At 41.8% G+C, this 18,620-nt stretch overlaps 1 protein-coding gene across 2 annotated transcripts in view; it reads right to left on the bottom strand.

Annotated features, from left to right (window-relative positions):
* The window catches only part of MED13L (mediator complex subunit 13L), a 396,063-nt gene that overhangs the window by 172,197 nt on the left and 205,246 nt on the right, over nt 1-18,620 (bottom strand). For both annotated transcript variants that reach the window (XM_054006362.1, XM_054006361.1), the window contains exon 4: nt 13,480-13,563. In XM_054006362.1, coding sequence (XP_053862337.1) covers nt 13,480-13,563 — 84 coding nt within the window. The remainder of the gene's footprint in view (nt 1-13,479; nt 13,564-18,620) is intronic.

Here is an 18,620-nt window from a genome sequence, read left to right on the forward strand (position 1 = left end):
GAATCTGTGATTGCACTGTTCCCCACTCCACCCCCTTGTTTCTTTTCAACAAATGGATTCTTTGGCTTTGAAAACATTCTTTATTATTGCATAAAGTAAAAGACTCCTTAGCCCAGGAAATAAACAGGCACTGCAAGCCTGCTTGTCTGCTAAGCAGACACTGATTTCCTAAAGATTGGAACTACTGCACTTCACTCCCATGCAGGGCACCAGGCATCACTGCTGGTTTTCAGCCTCAAATTGCTCCCTCAAGGCATCCCTAATCCTTGCAGCCCCGCTGGGTCCCTGTAATAGCCCTGCTCTCTGGCTATGCAAATTCAGCCTCCAGGTGTTGAACCTCGGAGGTCCATGCCCGAGTGAAGCTTTCACCCCTCCCTTCACAAATATTATGGAGGGCACAGCACGCAGATATAACCACGGGGATGCTGCTTTCGGCCAAGTCCAGCTTCCCATACAGAGATCGCCAGCGGGCCTTTAAACGGCCAAAGGCACACTCCACAGTCATTCGGCACCAGCTCAGCCTATAGTTGAACCGTTCCTTGCTGCTGTCAAGGCTCTCTGTGTAGGGTTTCATGAGCCACGGCATTAACGGGTAAGCGGGATCTCCAAGGATCACAATAGGCATTTCAACTTCCCCTACCGTGATCTTCCGCTCTGGGAAAAAAGTCCCGGCCTGCATCTTCCTGAACAGCCAAGTGTTCCGAAAGATGTGTGCGTCATGCACCTTTCCGGGCCAGCCTGTGTTAAGGTCAATGAAACGCCCACGGTGATCCACAAGCGCCTGGAGAACCATAGAGAAATACCCCTTCCGATTAACGTACTTGGATCCTAGGTGGGGTGGTGCCAGAACAGGAATGTGCGTCCCCTCCACAGTTAGGGAACCCCATTTGTGCAAAGCAATCCACTATTTCCTGCACATTACCCAGAGTCAAGGTTCTTCTGAGTAGGATGCGATTAATGGTCTTGCAAACTTGCATCAACACGATTCCAACGGTCGACTTTCCCACTCCAAACTGGTTTGCGACCGACCGGTAGCTGTCTGGAGTTGCCAGCTTCCAGATTGCAAGAGCCACCTGCTTCTCCACTGACAGAGCAGCTCTCAATCTCGTGTCCTTGAGCCGCAGGTTGGGGGCAAGCTCCTCACACAGTCCCATGAAAGTGGCTTTTCTCATCCGAAAGTTCTGCAGCTACTGCTTGTCATCCCAGACTTCCATGACGATGTGATCCCACCACTCGGTGCTTGTTTCCCGAACCCAAAAGCGGCGTTCCACGGTGCTGAGCATGTCCGTGAATGCCACAAGCAATTTCGTGTCATACGCGTTACACGTCTCAATAGCATCATCGGAATCCTCACCCTCACTCTCACTGTCACTTTGGATCTTAAGGAATAGTTCGATAGCCAAACGTGATGTGCTGGCGAGACTCGTCAGGATACACCTCAGCAGTTCGGACTCCATTTAACACAGACAGATCGCGCTGCACAGAAACCGTTGAAAGATGGCGCCAAAGGTGGACGGAAACAAAGGGATATCTGGGATGCGAAGCGATGCATCACGGGGCATTGAGACAGGACCCAGAATCCCCCGCACCCACGCCCCCTTCCCACAACCCACAGCGCCAGAATGGGAAAAGGTGCTCTGTGGGATAGCTGCCCATAATGCACCGCTCCCAATAGCGGTGCAATAGCCGCAAATGTGGCCACGATAGTGCGCTGGGCAGCTGTCAGTGTGGACAGACTGCAGCGCTTTCCCTACTCAGCTGCACGAAGTCAGGTTTAACTCACAGCGCTGTACATCTGCAAGTGTAGCCAAGGCCATATATCAAATGCCCTGGATGGGTCTTGAGTGTTTGGGGTTTGTTTTTTCTTTTTGTAGGGTCTCTGCTATGTTTATATTTTTGAAACAATCATTTTTCATTTAACTAACAATAAAAGATATACTTTTCAGAAAGCAATTCTTTTTTGATTTAATCAACCATTTTAATCAGAAAAATATATATATTCATATTACAAATTTAAATATTTACAGCCATATTCCATCATGATTTTTTGCCCCCAAATCCTATCTACTTCAACTGGAGTTCTATATAGAGATTCCTGAAACTTAATGTGAACAGAGCAACCAAAGATAATGGATTGGCTGGATCTGAAATTCTTAAAAGATAGTGGGGAAAAATACCCCCTAATCTACAAAGAGTATTTCCAAATAATCTGAAGAGAACTTCCTTTCACCACTGTAAATATGTCAATATCTACGACATCTGCTTTTGCTGATGTCAAAGTCTGATGTCACTTACGTTTTGTTATATTTCTTATGTCAAAATATGAATGCTGACTGCATTCTTCTAGCCACATTATCCAATATTCCAGAGGAATGAATCTGCTCAGTAGGGCTTGAAACACTTCCCTGCAGGCTTCCCTGCCTATTATGTGCAACCAATCGGAAAGTCCTTCCTCTTTCAATGTGACATGTTAAGATCACAAAATGTGTTGCTGCTGCTTCTGCTACAAGAGTTGCAATTCATGATCCAATAGTGCAGGGAACAAACTGTATTCTCTTGGGTAGAGTGTAGGCTTTCAAGCAAAGCAAACTATATACAGAATAAGCACTGCAATAGCAGAATTGCTGAGGCCTGAATAAATATAAACCTTTAGCTATCTGGGGACACAAGGAAGAGCAGAAGACATACAACACTGATTGAAATTGACAATTTAAAAGTAGGATTCTGTTTATAGGATTTTTTTAAATTAAGACAACATACATTTGGATAAAACTGCTAGTCTAAATTATTCTTTTTAAATACACTATTCAAATAAAATAGTTTTAAGTTAACTGTCACCACTGTTTATAATACTCAACGTCTGCAAATAATAACTTCTTTCTGTTGTCAATTTTGTCTGTGTCTATTTGGCAAACAATTAATTTTTTTCTGTATTTCTAATGGAACTGTAGATTATTGCTCTCAACATAAACGTTATAGTTCAATAAATAATATGTATTATCCAAGCATGTTCCCTTTCAGTTCAAAATGAGTTTTAAGGAAGGCCAAATCTTGGGACGAAACTATTTGAAAGTGTGACTTTACATGAAAAATTGGTATTTTAACTACATGCCCATGTTCAAATTCCAAGTTAAATTAATCATGGTGACAGTAATTAAAAAACAAAACTTTTTAAATAAAAAAAACAAACCTTAACAGCATGCATTAGATATTATAAAACCAATTTGGTTTTTATTTTTTCTTTCTTTTTTTCTACTGTCTCAGTTTTCTAAGCCATCTAGAATTACAAAAAGACACAAGATCACAGTAAATAGAACAACTTGATCAAACAGCATGTTACATATTCTAGTTCTCTTTCCATTTATAGTTTGTTGGGGGAGAACAGACTTTTGAACTTATAACTGTATAAAGCAGCATCACTTGCCCCATAACCTAAGCCGTGCTGAACACAACGCCATCAACAGCCTCAGGAACAACTCTGACATCATAATCAAAAAGGCTGACAAAGGAGGTGCTGTCGTCATCATGAATAATTTGGAATATGAATAGGAGGCTGCTAGACAGCTCTCTAACTCCACATTCTACAAGCCATTATCCTCTGATCCCACTGATGATTACCAAAAGAAACTACACCATCTGCTCAAGAAACTTCCGGAGAAAGCACAGGAACAGATCTGTACAGACACATGCCTAGAACCCCAACCAGGTGTATTCTATTTGCTACCCAAGATCCATAAACCTGGAAATCCTGGACGCCCCATCATCTCAAGCATTGGCACTTTAACAGCAGGATTGTCTGGCTATGTGGACTCTCTCCTCAGGCCCTACTCTACCAGCACTCCCAGCTATCTTCGAGACACCACTGACTTCCTGAGGAAACTACAATCCATCGGTGATCTTCCAGAAAACAACATCCTGGCCACTATGGATGTAGAAGCCCTCTACACCAACATTCCACACAAAGATGGACTACAAGCCATCAGGAATAGCATCCCCGATACCATCACGGCAAACCTGGTGACTGAATTTTGTGACTTTGTCCTCACCCACAACTATTTCACATTTGGGGACAATATATACCTTCAAGTCAGCGGCACTGCTATGGGTACCCGCATGGCCCCACAGTATGCCAACATCTTTATGGCTGACTTAGAACAACGCTTCCCTAGTTCTCGTCCCCTAACGCCCCTACTCTATTTGCGCTACATTGATGACATCTTCATCATCTGGACCCATGGAAAAGAAGCCCTTGAGGAATTCCACCATGATTTTAACAATTTCTATCCCACCATCAACCTCAACCTAGACCAATCCACGCAAGCAGTCCATTTCCTAGACACTACTGTGCTAATAAACTATGGTCACATAACCACCCCCCTATACCGGAAACCCACTGACCGCTATACTTACCTACATGCCTCCAGCTTCCATCCAGGACACACCACACAATCCATTGTCTACAGCCAAGCTTTAAGATACAACCGCATTTGCTCCAATCCCTCAGACAGAGATAAACACCTACAAGATCTCTATCAAGCATTCTTAAAACTACAATACCCACCTGGTAAAGTGAAAAAACAGATTGACAGAGCCAGAAGAGTACCCAGAAGCCACCTACTACAGGACAGGCCCAACAAAGAAACTAACAGAACCCCTCTAGCCGCCACCTTCAGCCCCCAACTGAAACCTCTCCAGTGCATCATCAAAGATCTACAACCTATCCTGAAAGATGATCCCTCACTCTCTCAGATCTTGGGAGACAGACCAGTCCTCGCTTACAGACAGCTTCCCAACCTTAAGCAAATACTCACCAGCAACCGCACACCATACAGCAAAAACACTAACCCAGGAACCTATCCTTGCAACAAAGCCCGATGCCAGCTCTGTCCACATATCTATTCAAGTGACACCATCATAGGACCTAACCACATCAGCCACACCATCAGGGGCTCATTCACCTGCACATCTACCAATGTGATATATGCCATCATGTGCCAGCAATGCCCCTCTGCCATGTACATTGGCCAAACTGGACAGTATCTACGCAAAAGAATAAATGGACACAAATCTGACATCAGGAATCATAACATTCAAAAACCGGTGGGAGAACACTTCAACCTCTCTAATCACTCAGTGACAGACCTGAAGGTGTCAGTTTTGCAACAAAAAAAATTCAAAAACAGACTCCAAAGAGAGACTGCTGAACTCGAATTAATATGCATATTGGACACAATTAACTTAGGTCTAAACAGAGACTGGGAATGCTTGGATCATTACACTAATTGAAATTTTTTTCCTCCATGTTAAGTTCTCCTCACACCTTCTATGGGTCATCTCGATTATCACTTCAAAGTTTTTTCTTCTGCTGCTACTGATAGCTCATCTCAATTGATTGGCCTCTTACAATTGGTATGCGTACTTCCACCTTTTCATGTTCTCTGTATGGATAAATATCTTCTGTCTGTGTGTTTCACTCTATGCATCTGAAGAGTGAGCTGTAGCCCACGAAAGCTTATGCTGAAATAAATGTGTTAGTCTCTAAGGTGCCACAAGTACTCCTGTTCTTTTTGCAGATACAGACTAACGCGGCTGCTACTTTGAAACCTGTATAGACTCTGATTCTGCTACTTGGTGCACACAGACCTACAACTGTGCAAAGGCTTCAATTTGGGGTCCCCTCAGACACCTTGCAATATTAAGGTCATGGAGCAGAGCATGGATTCAAATTATTACTACAGCATTATGCCGGTTAGTAGTTCTGAATATTTAGAAGATCAAAGTAAATAGGAAAGTTTAATAATTAATTTCCAGAGAGCTATCTAAAGGGTAGTAAAAAAGGGAAGATTAAAAAAAAAAGCCCTTCACCTTTAGCCCATTAGAGTTTGCCAAGTTAAAAGCACAGAGTAAGCCTATGCTGGGTACTGTAGCAGCCATTCAGAGTGGCTGCTAAATTTGTTGAAAATAAGCCTCAAGAGGGACCCAGCTTTTCAGAATCCCAAACCTCAAAGTTAAAAAAACATATGGCTGGGAACATAGTCTCCTTCTAAACCTAAATACAGAACCATAATTTTGTGAAGAAAAATATCCACGATTTAAACATTCTCATTCTCTCAGTATTACACAATATTTCTGTCCCATTTGTTTTGACCATCCAGGAATGGCAGGGATTAATAAAGCATTTCTTCTGATTTAAAATGACTGTTTTTAAAGTTACATTAATTTTCTCTCTCTCCCCCGAGTCCTTTTACCCATAATTGGCCTGCATTAGACAAACCAAACAAAAATCCAGATCATGTCCAAGAAAACATGTCCCTGTAATACTGAAGATTTAGCTCTTTAACATAGTTGTACTTTTAACAAACTTTCAAAATTAAGGTTACAAAGTAGCAGCCGTGTTAGTCTGTATCCGCAAAAAGAACAGGAGTACTTGTGGCACCTTAGAGACTAACAAATTTATTTCAGCATAAGCTTTCGTGGGCTACAGCTCACTTCTTCAGATGAACAAAAGGAGTGAACAAAAATGATTAGTCACTTAAAATTGTAAGATCGAGGAAATGTCAACAGTTTTTTTGCAGCTCCTGTCTCACATTTCACATTGGTCACTTTTAAAAAGTCACTATTTGCCAACAGTTGCCAACCTGTGGTACCAGAGATATCAAAATATTTCCCTATACTTGAACTAGGAAATAACTGTGCTATCTCAAGTACTGTGGAGTGATAATCTGATAAACACTGACTTTTCAATGGTGGCCACTATATATGAAGAAATAGAAATTCTGATCCACTGACTGGCCTTCTACATCTCTGTACAGTATTTGTAATTGATGAAATACTACTTTCTTCATAAATGACAAACAGAAGAACCAATTATTCTACAAATTTTCCCCCATTTCTTTCAGTTTCTCTGTCTTTACTATCTTCTGACCTCAGACAATACAGGGACATCTCTCGAAGAAGGATGGTGGCCAGAAATAGGGGAAAAGGGAGAATATAGCACATCATATGGATAGGTCTCTTGCCATGCGCCATAAGATGTTGCACACAGGGCACCTCACCTTTATTATTTGCACATAATGAAACAATCCGCTAGGAATCTTGATTGTTTTTCAATGAGCTAGTCAAATTTTAAGATTTTTTTTTTTTTAAACTTAGGTTACTGGGTCTAAGAAGTGAGCCCTTACATTTCAAAGAGCTGGAATAATCTCAACGGTGACTAGCAAACCTTTTGTTTGGTAGAATACTTAATTCTGTAAGGAAAGCTCAGCCTACCTTTGTTGGAAGCTGCTAGTGATCCAATATCTTAGGCCAAATGTACATATAAACTCATCCAAAAAAGAGGCTGGTGGTGGTACCTAAACAATGATGAAAAGAGTCCTTCAAACTATTTTGTTGAGTTTATAATTTGGATTCCCTTAACTCAAGCATAGTGGTGCTTTTAACTGGAGTTGGCTGAGCTGCCAGCCAGTGTAGGCTGAGCTCGAGTTAGCACAACTCCTCAGCTGCTAAGACAATCGCCCTATGCTGCTAACAAAATCATTCTGTGCTGCTTTCGTGATGTTCCATAGTGTGACCTCTCTCACTTGAGCTAGGAAGAGTTAATTGGAGAGTAGAAAACTCAAGTTAACTCTGCAGTAAAGACCCAGACTTTGAGATGGAAGGGTTAAGCTCAACACATACCTGTACCAACAGAAATTACTGGCAAAAATTGTTATAAAAAAAACCTTTATCTCTAGGTGGCAGGGAAGGCAGAATGAGATAGAAAGAGATCAGTTAATATGGTGAATAATGATAAGAACCTACATAGACAACAGACAGAGTGGATTTAAAGTAAAGAGACAGTCCTTAAAGACCAGGAGTTGTATGCCTTGATCCATACTGAATAAAAGTAATAATGAAGATTTGGAATTGTGCATTGTGGTAGATTTACATTCATTATTATTAATCATAGACGTAAAACATTGTAGAAAGAAATTAATAAGCCACCTTAACTCATCACTGAAATGCAGTCACCTCTGGGATGAAAAGTGTCAGCTAGTTAAATAGCTTACAGCAATAAAGTATAACAGTTTTAGGACAGGAAATAAAGAATAGAGTTTTCACCCAGAACCGCAGGAGTAGTTTATATAAACAAAATGTAACTACCCAATTTGAAATTTAACCAGCACACCAGAATTTACATTTCTACTCTTCCTCCCAAAAAATGCCCAGGTATTTTTAATAATATAAGTAATCAGGAACTCTGTTTCCAACCTCATCTAAAATGAAGTCAAGTATCCTCCAGGACTATGTTGGGGAATAGATTCAAAACTGATACACTGGGAGAAGTAACACCTCATGAATCATAGACATCACTTAAGTAAGCATCTAGACGTTCCTTGGCGGACTCCTATTCATGACTGTTCCCAAAAAAACATGGGATGGAGGAACAATTTCCAAAGATAGACCAATGGAAGCAATTCTTAAGGTTTTTGAAATCTTCATGATCTTAGCATTTGTCAAAACCCCTATTTTGATGTTCTCAAAACAATACATATAACCAATAGCCAAACTTGGCCTATCCAAGTACTGCCCCAGCTCAGCTCCCCTTGATAAAATCTCACAGGATTACAGCAAAACGTGGTATGTCTGCAGGCATATATATTAAGACAATTAAGACACAGAATATATGTAATAAGATTCCAGATATGTCACTCTGGGTATTTTTTTTTATTATTATTACTATTTTTTTTAAATATATGGAGATATCCTATCTCCTAGTTCCCTCCTAGAACTGGAAGGGACCCCGAAAGGTCATTGAGTCCAGCCCCCTGCCTTCACTAGCAGAACCAAGTACTGATTTTGCCCCAGATTCCTAAATGGCCCCCTCAAGGATTGAACTCACAACCCTGGGTTTAGCAGGCCAATGCTCAAACCACTGAGCTATCTATCCCTCTGCAATTAAAAACCAGCAGCTGGCCCATGCCAGCTAACTCAGGCTCTTGGGGCTCAGGCTATGGGGCTGTTCAATTACGGTGTAGATGGTCAGGCTCAGGCTGTGGTCCAAGCTCTGGGACCCATCTACTTTGCAGCCCAAGCATCTACACAGCAATTAAACAGCCCCTTAAACCAAGCCCCATGAGCCTGAGTCAGCTGGCACAGGCCAAGTCTTACTGCAGAGTAGACATATCCTCTGAGTGTCACTCTGAAGCCTAAATGTCTGTTGAGTCTGTGGGAAGCAATGGAAACAGCTAGCTATAAGCATGGCTGGGCTCTTTTTGTTCAGAATATCACCAGGTTCAATCACCACTGGGTTACGAAGTCTATTACTACCCAATTTAAGTTCTGAGCCATTTATGGATTATATCCGTGCAGGGTACAGGTACAGTAAGACAAGTATCTACACCATGCCAAGAGTTCTAGATCATTGTGATGTGAAAGATAACTCAACCAATAACCTTCCTTACTCTAGAGCTAATTTGCATGTAACAATTTCCTTGGTTGTATGAGGGAGACTTGCACTAATAGTGGATTACTTGGCCCAAATGCCGCACACATGCATCCAACTGCTACCTATACAAATCAACATAAATCTCCCAACATAAATCAACACAAACAGAATACTCAATAACCCAAATACATATAATCCCTCAGCACAGCACACATCCCTTATTCGCCTAAAGCACAAAACCATACAACTCTCCCAGCACAATACAACCCACACACAAATCAAAACAACTACCCACACAATAACTCCAACATCACTCTGGAATCTCAAATGTTTGTTGAGTCAGTATGAAGTGGTGGAAACAGCTATGGACATGGCTGAGGGCTCTTTTTGTTTAGAACATCACCCATTTCAATCACTACTTGGATTCACTGTCTGTTACCATCCAGTTTTTAAACTCTCAGTCATTTTTGCCTTTTTTACACAAAACTTTAGGAATTACACCCATGTGACAGCAAGGGCTTTCAGCTATTGGTATCTCATAAAGATACATTCCATATGCCCTCAACAGTTTTGATATCTTTTCTATATTTTATCAAAGGCACATAGGCTGCCAGGGTTAAGTGAAATTGTAATTGTAGTTCCCCTTATAAAGTGTTTTATGGGGACTGTAGCCACAACTACCAACTCAGGAGTTTTCTGATGTCTGTGTATTTTTAAGCAACATCAAAACAGCTTAACTACTTAAATAGCTGCTTAGTGCGTACAATAATTTATTTGCCAAATTTGTAAAGTGCCAAGAAAATAAATATTTAATTTTACTTGTCTACAGTAAAACTTTGCAGTGACAATGGATTCTTTAATGTTTGATAAATATTTGGCCAACTCTTAGTCATCTGATGTGTCAGATATCTGAACTGTTCTTTCAACTGAAGTTATAAACTCCTTGGGGCATGGACTGTAACTCCCTCTATGTTTTGTACAGCACTAAAACCAGTCATTACATTCAAACATGTTATAAAATAGGATTTTTTAAAAATCACATTTTAAATAATGATTAAAAATACTACAATTTCTAAAAAAGCTGTCGGAGAGCTATCAAGTTGCCAGTATTTAGAAAAGAAATTCAATTAAATATTGAACAGGAAAAGAAGTGTATGTGTAACAGTACATTATAATGCACACCATATTACTTAGATACAGGACATCACCCATAGCATAATATTTAGAATTTCCTATAATGATTAGCTTTATATCAGGAGGGTAAGGCAAAACAGGATTGCTGAATTACAACCACGACCAACGAGATGATTCTGAGAAAAGGGGGCAATTAAGCCCATTCTATTGATATAAATTAGATTATTGCAGATAATATTAAAATTTCAATGGGTTTGGTAGCACGCTCCACTAGAAGCCATATTACAGATAAACAAAGCGATAATATATGCATACTTACACTTTCAAACATAGAAACTAATAAGGCAGAGAAAACTATTTATGCAATATGCAAATTTATACTGAATTCCACATACAGTAATACTTTATTAGTTATGAAATTCTGTGTGTACACCTCAATTCAAAACTGGTACAATTCCAAATTCGTCACCTTTAGGATACTTTTGAAAGTATTTCTTTCCATATACTTTGCTAAAACTGGGCGGGGGGGAGGGGGAGATGACAACTTGGGTCCTCTTTATCGCCCTTCTTCCAGACTTCTGGAACTTCCACAGTGTTCCAAGACTTATTGACAATCAACATTAACGGTCCAGCAAGCTCCTTCGCCAGCTTTTTCAAAATTCTTGTTATACAGACCTCCTGATTTTAAAACGTTTAACTTTAATAGCTGCTGTTCTGCTTTTTAATACCCTCCTGAAATACTACTGGAATGCAAAGAGTGTTATCATAAGATATGACTACATCATCTGTTTTCCCTCAAATACAGAACAGAAATATTTATTTGCCTGTATGTGCCTTTTCTGCATTATTATTGATTCTACCGTTTACATCTAGTAATGGACCAATACTACTGTTAAGATTCTTTTTACTCCTAATATTCTTTAAAATCTTCTTATTGTCCTTAACTCTGCTGGCAATAGATTTTTCCTTGTGTCCCTCTTCTTCCCTTATCAATTTTCTACAATTCCTAGCTTCTGATTTATATTCATCACTATCAACTTCCCCTTCCTTCCGTTTGTTAAATCACATCAGTTTTTAACTAATACAGCCTCAGTCCTTGATTTTGGCTTTTTGGGGCATATAGTAAAGTGTACTTAAACAATTCCCAATTATCAATCACATTTTATGATTAAATTCTTTACCCCAGCTGATTTGGCTCATAATTGTTTTCGGCTTTGTAAAAGTGGTCATGATCACTTGTTTCTAAGGTACCATAAATTTTTAGTTCTGTGATGCAATATTTTTGAGTTTTTTAGTGTTGGCACCATAAGACTTCTAGCATATGTCACTCAAATTAATGTCCCTCATAATCACACAGCTCTGTTTTCCTACACATTATAGATAGCTGCATAAGAAGGCAGCCATCCTGTTCCCTAGTGTGATTTAGTGGTATCTAGAAGTCACCACCTATTACTCCATATTGTGCTTTATGTGTTAGGACATTGGTCCACAAGCATTCAGGATCATTTTCCTCCAAGTTCTCAGTGACTCAAAAACAGGTAATGCCATTTTGACCGAGAGTGCCATTCCCCCTTCCCTTTTCCCCACTCAATTATTCCTAAACAGGTTATAACCATTGATTGGAATGTTAAAATAAATGGTTATAACCTGTTTATGAAGCATCTAGTGGGGAAAATGGGAAGGGGGAATGGCACTCTATGTCAAAAATGGCATTACCTGCGAGTCATCCCACCAGGTTTCAGTAATACCAACTAGACTGAAATTCATGCTCAGAAATAGAAACGCCTCCTATTCCTCTTGTCACCCAGGCTCCTAACATTGGTATATAGGTAATTAAGGGTTAATAGGCTTCATGCCACTGACACCCCACTCAGAGTGCCAGTGCACCTCAATCCTGACTTATAACACTTTCCATTCTAATTCTGATTCAGTTTTGATCAGAGACTGCCAGCTGTGCCAGATGCTTTAGTGATGTGGATCGATGCTCACCAGGAAATAGCATGAGACTGTCAAGTACATTTCATTTGTGCACTAAGTGAGAATTTTAAATTTGGTTCTCCAGAGGTGAAATGCTCATACATTAACCCACTAAATAACAAATAATCCTAATAATGTGCTTCTCTCTGTTCAGAGAGAAATTCACAAGCCAGAACAACAACAAAATGTTTTCGTTTTAGGAAAGTAGATAAATACATCTTTAATTATTGTGCTAATCTTACAGGACGGTACAAAACACTATTGTTTTAAGCTACCTTGTTAACACACTGTCCTTTGCAAAAACAACCAGCTGCAATAATATGCTGTAATCAGAATGTAAAAGATCACTGGTTGGAAAGCAATACTGTAAGAGGGTAAAATACCTCAAACAAACTAACAAAACAAAAATATCATGGGCAACAAATTAATCATAGAGGTCTGGTAAAGCCTTGCCAAGTGGCTTTTGCATGTAAAGCATGTGGAAATCAAATCTTGAAGTAGTTACAAAAGCTACAATTCTTCAATGCAGATACACTTACAAATCTAGAGCTTATTTCACACCACTGTAATTTTGGAATTAGAGTAAATCTTTGGAAAGAATACTTGTTCATGGCTATCTAAAATCTACTTTATAACAGGCACCAAAATACAGACACAGTTCAAAGCCAGAAAAAATCTGTGGAAATGAAAGATTATATAAACATCACCTTCCAACCCAAATTAGCAAAACTAACATGATCTCAAAATCTACTGAAATATCGCCATGCATTACTGCAGCTACTTGAAAGAAAAAAGCTTCTTTTACCAAAAAAAGAGATTGCAGGCAGAGCAGAGGGAAGGAACCACAACCTAAAGAAAACGAGCACACTTTCAGAACTTGAACAATAACACTGACATTATTCCAGAGACCTCATAGTACTTGCTAAAAGGCATTTCCTTACCTTTTGTTAACAGGCTTCTCATCCTTCTCATAAGGCCTGATGAACCATTTTCCAATCCTTATGAAGTTTTTATCCATCAGGCATCTACAAAATAATTAAAACATCAATTACTTATTACAATTTAAATGTTAATTCAGTAAATTCTTAAGACATTAAATTAAATTCAAGTTCTTAGCATTCACCTTCAAAGCTCTCCACAACTCTGCCCCTTCCAATTTACCTGCTTCGGTCTCTACATATCACAATCCACCTCCTTTGTGCCATCAGTAATACCAGTCTTGATTCTATATTTAACTGCTTCTCTTACACAGTCGTTGCACTTGCTTCTACACTCCCTGAACTGATCCACCATTCTCTACTTCAAGCCCCTCTTGTACCATAATGCTTAGAAGAATTAGTCAGTGAATAATGACTAAGTTCATAGAAAGTCAGAGTCAAAGATAGCTGATATTTACAACAAAACTTTTATGATTATATCCCTCTCCCACATCCTTTTTACATTACTTCTCTCATTAAGCTGTAAACTCTTCAGGGTACAGACTGTCTTCCCACATGTTTAGAATGTGCATATCACAGTGTGAACACTAATGGAATACAAATAAATAGCGATGACATTAATTCACTAATGCATCCGTTTTCCTTCACGTCTCATATTATTATGAATTATGGTTTTGAAAGTTATGATGACATCACTCATGAATTTAAAAGCAAATGATATTGTCTACTATACAATATTGTTAGTTGCTAGCAATATTTACATTTCTAACAATATAATAATTACTGTTTTGACCCATGTACATGGCCGAAACAATGGGTCTCTCTCAACAAGACACTCTCTCTTTTCACAATGGCAGGTTTCTTCAGGAATTTTCCCTAGCTCACTAAACTGAGAGCAGTTCCCTGAATTAACTGTTTTTCTCTGCTCACAACAGATGCACACTATCTCCCTACAGAATCCACAGACTATGGCTCTAAAAGCTCAATGCAGGAAGCATGCAGCACTCTCTAACAAATTAGAACAGTGGTCCCCAAACTTTTGACCTCACCCCCCCCTTACCCCTGTACGCCTTGCCTCCCCCGCCCAAGCTGGGACAAGAGCAGGGCTGTGGCTCCGGGATGGGGGGATGCGGACAGGGATAAGGGGGTCGAGGCTGGGGCCACAGTTGGGGGCGGGTCTGGGAGGAGAGTCTGTTGATCCAGGCTCAGAGTTGCTGCTTCAGGTTTTGTTTGGTTGTTTTTTTGCAGTGTAGACGTACCCAAAGGGACTATGTACAGTACAGCTGAAACCATGCCAGTAACAACTGTTTCTTATTAGCACAGTTTTCCCAATCGGCACGTATATGTTTTCTTCCTCCTCCTCAGAACCCTGCTAATTTATCACCATGTCCCTGGGAGCCAGGGCCGGCTCTACCATTTTTGCTGCCCCAAGCAAAAAAAAAAAAAAAAAAAGCCGAAGCAAAAAAAAAAAAAGCCGCCCGGATTGTGCCGCCCTAAGAATGGACGGAATGCCGCCCCTTAGCATGAGCCGCCCCATGCACGTGCTTCCTCCGCTGGTGCCTGGAGCCGGCCCTGCTGGGAGTCTATGCAGCTTTATTATGCTGTTCAAACATGGTTTGCAGGTTGATAAAACAAAGTCCCTGGACACATTGGCCAGAGGAAATGTGATAGAAATCTGCTATCAATATTTATTTTTAAAGGAAGAAAACATATCTTTCCAGGTGAGATCTGAAAAATGGTTATGCCTTTTCAGAAGAGATTTGTCTAAACACATCTGTTGCTAGCAGACTTTAAACTGTAGTATGGAGAAGGACAAGAGAAGTTGTGAGAACAAATATGACCCACCCAACCTCCAAGCAAGAAGCAGATGGGTTTCCCTAATCACTCCATATCTAACCCAGGTTTTATTTGCTAGATGGAAGATCTGGTCTTATACTCTCCTTCACTTTAAGTTTTTCACTAATTTTCTTCTACAACGGTGGCCAAAGAGTACCCAAACTACACACTACTCCTGGGGGAATTCTGTGCCCCTGCGGGGGCATAGAATTAGTATCTTCTGCAGATTTCTTGGCTCCTCCACAGCAAAATGGGGGAGCCAAAAAATCTGTGGGGCACACATGCCCCTTTCCCAGCAGGCCGGGAGCATCTGCTGGGAGCAGCGGGCAGCAGGGAACAGATCACCGCCGGGAGGGAGGCTGGGCGTGCTTCCTTGCCTCCCTGGAAAGACAGTTACAGGTGTGGGGCTGGGCCAATGCCTCTGTGCGAATGAGAGAAAGAGAGAGACAGACACTCTGTACCTCTCGCTTGTTATTGCTGCATGCTGGGCTTAGAGGTGTAGGGCTGAATGAAGCAGGCTCTACTATCCCTGAGGCAGAGCAGAAATGTAACAACTAAGAGTATGTCTTTACTAGCAATGTTAAAGAGCTGCCGCGGCAGTGCTTTAACATGGCTGTGTAGTCGCGGCACCAGCGCTGGGAGAGCGCTCTCCCAACACTATAAAGAAAACCCACCTCCACGAGAGGAATAGTTACCAGCGCTGTCTACACTGCCACATTACAGCACTGAAACTTGCAGCGCTCGGGGGGGTGTTTTTTCACCCCCCTGAGTGAGAAAGTTGCAGTGCTGTAAAGCGGCAGTGTAGACCAGGCCTAAGCAAGCAGGCTGTTCATGTTCCCATTGTTAATTGTTCCCATTCTTAATCAATTAAGGCCCCTTTACCTTGCCAGAGTGGTGTAAAGGAGCCTTGTAAATGACAGGTTTCAGAGTAGCAGCCGTGTTAGTCTGTATCAGCAAAAAGAACGAGGAGTCCTTGTAACACATTTATTTGAGCATAAGCTTTCGTGGGCTAAAGCTGTATTTTCCACTGCATGCATCTGATGAAGTGGGCATTAGCCCACGAAAGCTTATGCTCAAATACATTTGTTAGTCTCTAAGGTGCCACAAGTACTCCTGTTCTTTTTGTAAATGACAGAAACTGAATCCTCAGTTAGGAAGGTGTATGTGCTTTCTTGCTTTTTCTCCTGTGCCAGAGAAGCACAATGGGGTTAGATTACAGCTCGGGATCTATTTTACTTATCCATTAAAAAAAATGCAGGACGATGATTAGCAAAACTGTACGACTTTCATGTGTGAAAGTCTGAGCAACTTAAAGCAATATTCTACTTTGCAGAACACCAAACACCAAAATAAAAGTAATGTAATTTTAATGAAAATCCAGGATTATAACTGGAATGCAGGATATTGGTTACCAAGTATTTGTAACTTAACTTTCACATATTTAGGAAATGCTGAACAGTTAATTTGATTTTTTTTTTAACTGTAAGGTAGTTTAGAAAAATTACCAAAATAAATGAAATTGGTATGATTATATTGCATTATTTTGACAAATAAAATATACAGAATTTTGCAATTTTTGGCACAGAATTCCCCCAGGAGTAACATACTGTCCCTCCAGTGCATCTGTTGATGTTGGTCCTGCTTTGAGCAGGTAGTTGAACTAGATGACCTCCTGAGGTCTCTTCCAACCCTAATATTCTATGATTCTATGCCATATGAGAATACACTCTGCACAGCCTCCATGGCACAAAGGAACAACCAAGGCAAACAGAGAATAGCAGAAAATCTAAAATAAGTGGCTGAGCAAATAGTTAGAGACTCTAGGCAGCACAATACATAAGCAAAAGGAGGCAGCTACAGCCCAGACACTTAATTTAGAATAGGTGCATGATCCATAAGACAAAAGTGTATCTTTAGGGTTCTACTTAGAGAACATACTGACAACAGTTCCTTCTCTTTTAAACTAAAGAGACTGCAGCTCAAGAACTGTGACATGGGGAGACGGTCTGTTTCACAAATAGGCAGGTAATAGGTATATATCAACACCTTAAACTTAACCTAGGATTACCATATTTCAGCAAGCAAAAAAGAGGAGGGGAGGAGCCCCGCCCCCGTCCTGCACTAGCCCCGCCCCTGCCCCTCCCACTCCCCCCCCAGAACCCCCAACCCTCCCCCCGCTCCTTGTCCCCTGCTTGCCCCCTCTTGAGACCCTCCCCCCATCCTAATTGGCCCCCTAGGACCCTACCCCCTACCTGTACCCTGACTGCTCCAACCCTTATCCACACCCCCACCCCCAGACAGATCCCTGGGACTCCCACGCCCCCATCCAACCACTCTCCACCCCCTGACAGCCCCCCCCCAGAACTCCCGACCCATCTAAACCCCTCTGATCCCTATCCCGACTGCTCCGATCCCTCTCCCCACTCCTGCCCCCTGACAGCCCCGCCCCCAGAACTCCCAACCCCCCCCCCCGCTCCTTGTCCCATGACTGCCCCCTCCTGGGACCCCTGCTCCTAACTGCCCTCCAGGACCACCCCCCATCTAAGCCTCCCTGTTCCTTGTCCCCTAACTGTCCCCTCCTAAGACCCCCCCCAACTGCCCCCCAGGATCCTACCCCCTACCTGTACCCTGACTGCCCAAAACCTTATCCACACACCCCCCCCAGAAAGTCCCCCTGAACTCCCGACCCCCCCCCCCCCCCCGTCTCTTGACTGCCCATCCAAAACCTCCCTGTCCCTTCTCCGACCCGCTGGCCCCCTTGTTGTTGGCCTTCGCCTAATGTCTCTGTGAACTTGCTCAGGAACGGCCTGAGCCGTTCGTCCCGGCACGCTGGGCAGCAGTGGAGGAGGAGCGTGGGAGGAGCTCCAGACTGCCGGAGGCGATCTGCGAATGTAGGGAGGGAGGCAGTGATCTCTGCTGCAGGGGAAGCGGAGGAGAGGCTCTCTCTGGCTGTCGGAGCCCCATGTAAGTGGCACCATCCGGCCGGCTGCCCTGTTAGCCGCGCGCGCTCTGCATGGGTGGGGAGGGGAAGTCCGGACATTTACAAATTCCCCCCGGACGCTAGTTTTAGCTCAAAAAGCCGGACATGTCCGGGGGAATCCGGACGAATGGTAACCCTACTTAACCTGGCAACTAAACAAGCACAGACCACAAAGTACTTCTGTCATGCTTATGGCAAAAACCTGTACACTTAAGCTAGGGTTTACACTAGACAAGTTTTGCTGGTATAGCTATGCATGCAGGCAAACAAACCCAGCACAATGACAAAAGTGTATTTTTGCCATTGCAGATGTTCCCTGACCAAAATA

Source organism: Malaclemys terrapin, chromosome 16, assembly GCF_027887155.1.
Source record: "Malaclemys terrapin pileata isolate rMalTer1 chromosome 16, rMalTer1.hap1, whole genome shotgun sequence".
NCBI classification, from domain to species: domain Eukaryota; kingdom Metazoa; phylum Chordata; order Testudines; family Emydidae; genus Malaclemys; species Malaclemys terrapin.